The sequence below is a fragment of the Atta cephalotes genome (assembly GCF_000143395.1).
Source record: "Atta cephalotes unplaced genomic scaffold scaffold00046, whole genome shotgun sequence".
Classification (NCBI taxonomy): Eukaryota; Metazoa; Arthropoda; class Insecta; order Hymenoptera; family Formicidae; genus Atta; species Atta cephalotes.
Genome location: NW_012130110.1, coordinates 484,824 through 490,257, shown reverse-complemented (window position 1 = coordinate 490,257; position 5,434 = coordinate 484,824). Strand labels below are relative to the sequence as shown.

The following is a 5,434-nucleotide window of genomic DNA, read 5'->3' as shown; positions in this document are numbered from 1 at the left end:
TAACCGAACCGTTAACCGTAACCCGGTTAACCCGGTTAACCCGTTACCCGTTACCCGTTACCCGTACCCGTTCCGTACCGTACCGTACCTACTACTACTACTCTCGCTCTCTCTCTCTCTCTCTCTCTCTCTCTCTCTCTCTCTCTCTCTCTCTCTCTCTCTCTCTCTCTCTCTCTGTGTGTGTCTCCGCGGGTGTCTGTTTTAATTAGGCACTTCGTAGATACGTGTGTCGCACGTATATAAGTATATCGCGTATGCGCCAGGATATACGACGTTAATGTAGATACATAAGCGACGCTACCACTACCTCCGCCACATTCCGCCTATACTTGGCGATCCGACGAGCTTGAATGCGGTCGATGGGTGGTTGAGTAAGGATTATAGACGCAGGTAACACATGCATAGGGCGAAGTCGGGGCGGCTTGCCGATGGGTGGTATCATGGCTCGAGGAGATGAAGAGGTACGATATGCGCGAAGGGATGATGGAGGAATTCCTCTTCCGATTCTTCTCGCGCACGTAACTTTCTCCGACTGACTGCTGATAAGAGTACACGAAATTATCTTAATTGGCAGTAAAATCAATTCGGAAATGATCGAACGAAGAGAGTCCTCTTCTCATCTCTCCGCTCATCTATATCGTGCCGTTTCTTTTTTTCAGCGACTTTGAATAGAGTGAACGTTCCGGAAGAACGCGTTGTTTTCTTCGACAGAAGAAAGGATCTTGACCTTTCCCAATCTCCAAGCATAACGAATAAAAAACGATGTCTATCTTGGTATGAAAATGGACCAATTATGATTTCATGAGTAATGAAAATTTGAATGGCTTGACATGATTGAAAAATATTCTACTAATCATCGCTACACATCCTATTGTCCTATTTGTTGCTGTTTTCTCTAGCAAAATTAAGGTTTCAATTCGTCAGGCAAAAGCAATCTTAAAAATTACTTTCAACGAACGATAAGCGAACATTTGCAGCTTTACATTATCGAGTATTCAACAATGATGACTTATACAAATCATGCTTTCTCATTGAACCGTTTCACTTTTGCATCCCCGAGGGATCCAACAACTGCGCTACTGATTCTACGAAAATACTCGATTGATGCTAATATGCAACTGAAAATGAATTTTATTTATTATTAGAAGTAGAAAATCATAATGAGGAAGCATAAAAAATCGTTGACATAGATCGCGTTGTAAGAAACTTAGACTTTATATTTTTCTAATCACATTTATAATGAATAAGATATATTAAAAATATTACATACAAAAAGCAATTGCAAACTCGAAATTTAACGAAAAACGTTTTGAAAGCTTACAAACAAAATTCAAAACGACTACAAACATCTGCGAAAAAAAAGATCCGGAACTTGTATTAATAATTTTCCTCGGCGCATATAGTGCGTTCGTATTTTTTATATTTTTCTTCTCCTTCCACGCGTTGTTTGCAAGGAGGGCTACCCTTCGCATTTATTTCCCCTTCGAAAGCTCGGATCGCCGTTCCTATATCAATTATACATCAATTAACGAGTCACGTTTGTTATTACGCATTAATTAATGAACGTAAAGGTAACTTCGAAACGAGCGATTTTTCCTGCTACAGACTGAATGAAAGAAGATTGTGTAATTTTGCGTTGATTATATGTCATATGTCTGGCTAGAATTGCGAGAACATTATGTCTTTAGTGTGGCTGACGCGATAGATTTTTCGTTTCTTTGCGTCTGTTCTTTGCGTCCGCTTAACATCGAGGAGAGCTTTCCATAGAGCTCTCCATATGCATCGTCCCCTTCCTTCTTTTTTCATCTTCTTCCGCTTACGTCAGACCAATGTTAGCATCGATCTTTAATTAATTATCGATGACGCATTAGCGTTGTTACTGTCTGTCGCGGAGAAACCAGGCGAGACAAGAATCAACCGCGATGACGTAGAAAGATTTATTATTAATTGACAACCTCGCACATCGGGCCATTCTTATATTAAAAACTTATATTAATCCATTATCCAAAGCCAAATCGTATTATATATAAATATTTAAATTGTATTAAAATTTTATACGCATTTTTGCGGACTAACGAAGCAATCTGTGTTGTCTAATAGGATGTCTTTTTAAAATTTTGTTTCAGGGAGTTCTACTATATCCAAATGGAGAAATACGCGAGACAAGCAGTTTCGGAGGGCGTGAAGAACGCCGAAGATCTCCGAGTCGGTGGCGACTCCGAAATCTACCGGGTTCTCAACCTTCACTACAACCGTAATAACCACATTGAGGTATGGGGTCCCCAGGTGCGCAACACGAACACGCACACGCTACATTTTATTTTATTTTTCTACCGATATTGTTTCGCAAATCGCGAGAAAAGACGAGCATGTATATATCTTCGCTACATAGAGATCAGACGTCGGATTATTGATCAATTGGTTTTATAAAATTAAGCTTTCGGTGTTAGTATCTATCGTACGTTTATATAAAATATTTCACGTGCGTCTTTGTGGTTCACTGTAACTATAATTGTGTTTGCACGTTTTATCGTAAAAAGTATATGCTCAAGATATTTATTGCCTGATTAATACTGAAATGAAATTCTATAACACTATTAGTTGAAAGGTTCAATGCACATAATATGTTAGATATTTAATTTCCTTTAACAAATTAAATGAATCAATCTTGACTGTTGAAAAAAAATTAATTTACATTAGTTTTCTCAGATTCTTAAATTGTACATAATATTTCTATTGTAGCCCTTCAATTAATAGTTAATTTAGTATTATTTTAATAAATTATATAATATTATATTACATATGGTTTTTTCTCGTATTTATATAAAAATAGATAATTTGGAGAAAAATGAATCAAAGATAAAAAGTATATGTTGAAAATTTCAAGAAGGATTACATTTTTCATAAAATTGCATTACGTAGAATATCATACGTTGTGACATTCACAGTGATGTTTCTTGTTATAAAAATATTTGGATCGTAAAACCAATATGTACTTTGCTATCTGTAACTGCGAGTGCTAACAGTGACGTGGAATTTTCAGGTACCCAGCAACTTTAGGTACGTTGTGGAACAGACGTTGAAAGAGTTTTTCAAGGCGATTCAGGGCGGTAAGGACTCCGAGCAAAGCTGGAAGAAGTCCATCTACAAGGTGATTTCGAGGTTGGACGATCCAGTGCCGGAGTATTTCAAGAGCCCGAACTTCCTGGAGCAGCTCGAATGAATCAGGAGGTCGCGTGGCTCTTGCTCTTCGTGGTGCGCGGGTTCGCCCGCGCTCGTCGGCTCCCGATAATCAGGAACGACCAACGAGGGAGGATTGCATCCGCCAGGAGGTACACGTCCTTCACGTAGTGCGTGTTCAGGTATCCTTAAATAACATATCGCAAAACGAACGAGGGCTAGGAAAGGAGAGGAGACACGGACAAAGCCAAGGAACAGAGGCACCATCGACGTCCGAGGTCGACGTCAAGATGCCAACGAAGGATCAGGCTGTGACTGAATTACGAATCAAACAGGAAAGACAGAAGAAACGTACGCATATACATGTGCACACGAACACACACATACATAGACATACGTCCATTAAAAAAATACTGCGAATCTACGGCTGACGAGACTCGACAGTCGCCAAAGTGTCGAATGTTCATCGACGTTCCTCTTGTTTCAACTGAACGAGCACGAGAAGGTGATTCCTGGGACGAGACGAAGAAGCATGACGAATGCGTGGTCAACGAATGGCGAGAATAGCTTTTAGCGTCGATTTTGTCCGATCTGTTTGTAACGTAGAGTAATTACTTCGTTACCGCCTAATTTTACATCACACGATAAGAATAGGGATTTAAAGACGATGACACTGCTGGGGTTATACTCACAGAGAAAAATGAAAACTTTTGCGAGCATATCCAAAGATTGACTAAGTCTGAACATCGCACGGCGATTCCTCTTCTGATTCGAATAAGACCTGGAAGCGGAATCTTCGTCGACCAGAAGCAATGCAGGACGAGCAGCTTCTTATCCTGCATCGTTTCTGTAGAGAAATATTTATGGATGAGGAGAAAACCTTGCGCTAAGACTATTTCGGATAATCCTATTTTGAACTCTGCAAGTAACTTCGGTTTTGCGAAAATCGATACTCTCTGATAAAATTCTGAAAAACTTCTTATCGCCGAATGAACCGTAATGGCATTCATACTTCGATAAGAAATCATTTTTGCTGCATACATGTGCTTTTTTCTTTTTTTTTTTCAGGAAAAATAAAATCTCCGATTATTTAAAAGTATGAGATTCACCTCGATGCTATCCGTTATCAAAATAGATATCAATCTTTCCTTATATTATAGATAATTTCATTTTACCGCATATAATTGATCAACGAGGTTCGAGATCGACGTGAAAATGCTTGGCTATTAAATTATATCGCGTGAGAGAATCATATAAGAAACGGCGCGATGAAACGATCGTGCACACATCGATACCAAAGAATCGACTTCACGAGAATCAAATGCGTAACGTCATTTGAGTAATTGAGCGACCGCTCATAGTAATTTCCGCATAAAGAACCTGTTTCTATCTGCTGAGGAAGAAATTCCTCCGTTTTTCTGTTTTCCCGCATTTTTTCTTTTTTTTTCGCTCGCTGAATATTACTTGTCGAGTCGATAAAGAATACATTTGTCGAAAATGCACATGTTGCATTGAGAGGATCGGTGCACGGGTCAATATATATAGCTGTTTTTATTAATGGTTGATTGTATAAACGAGATTAGGCTAGTCGTAGTGATGAGATTAGGAATAAAATACGGGCGACGAAGTTGCAGGTCGGATGCAATGTATGAGAATTGTGCGCCGGCAGCATTTAAACTGTAGTGTTGCAAGTCCAAAAAAAAAAAGAAAAGAAAAGAAAGCTAAAAGAGTGCTATATAATCGTGCGCCGATGCGATAATTATATAAATATTAGACTTTTAAAACGAAAAAGAGATGGATATTGGCGTGATTTAAATAATATAAAGAAAACGTGCGCCAGAGGGTTGCATAATCGCGCTTCCTTTTCTTCGTTTATTTTATCCCCGACCCATCTTACGTACAGACTTACGGACACGCGACACGCACGTCACTACATGCGATTTCACTTGCACTATGCGATCACGCGCGCGAACATGCGAGAAATCAAGGACGGCGCCCTTACACTCTTACTTGTGACCTTATTTTTTCACTAGAACTTTCTGTAGATAATTACAAGACGGTATAAAAATATTAGGGATAACTCAAGTAGTAGCGAATGCACATAATTTAACTCATATTTTTTCACCATTATTCTCGCTACTTCGTGCACTATTATTATTATTACTATTATTATTATTATCATTATTATATATTGCTATTATTATTGTATTATTATTATATTATTATTAATATATTATTATATTATTATTATTAT

General features: G+C 38.4%; 1 protein-coding gene across 1 annotated transcript in view; it reads left to right on the top strand.

Annotated features, from left to right (window-relative positions):
- LOC105622501 (homeobox protein prospero) overlaps window positions 1-3,223 on the top strand; it is a 28,793-nt gene extending 25,570 nt beyond the window's left edge. Inside the window, exons 4-5 of the mRNA XM_012203916.1 lie at window positions 2,127-2,271; window positions 3,044-3,223. Of these exons, the coding sequence (XP_012059306.1) occupies window positions 2,127-2,271; window positions 3,044-3,223 (325 nt within the window). The remainder of the gene's footprint in view (window positions 1-2,126; window positions 2,272-3,043) is intronic.
- The last annotated feature ends 2,211 nt before the right edge of the window (window positions 3,224-5,434 follow it).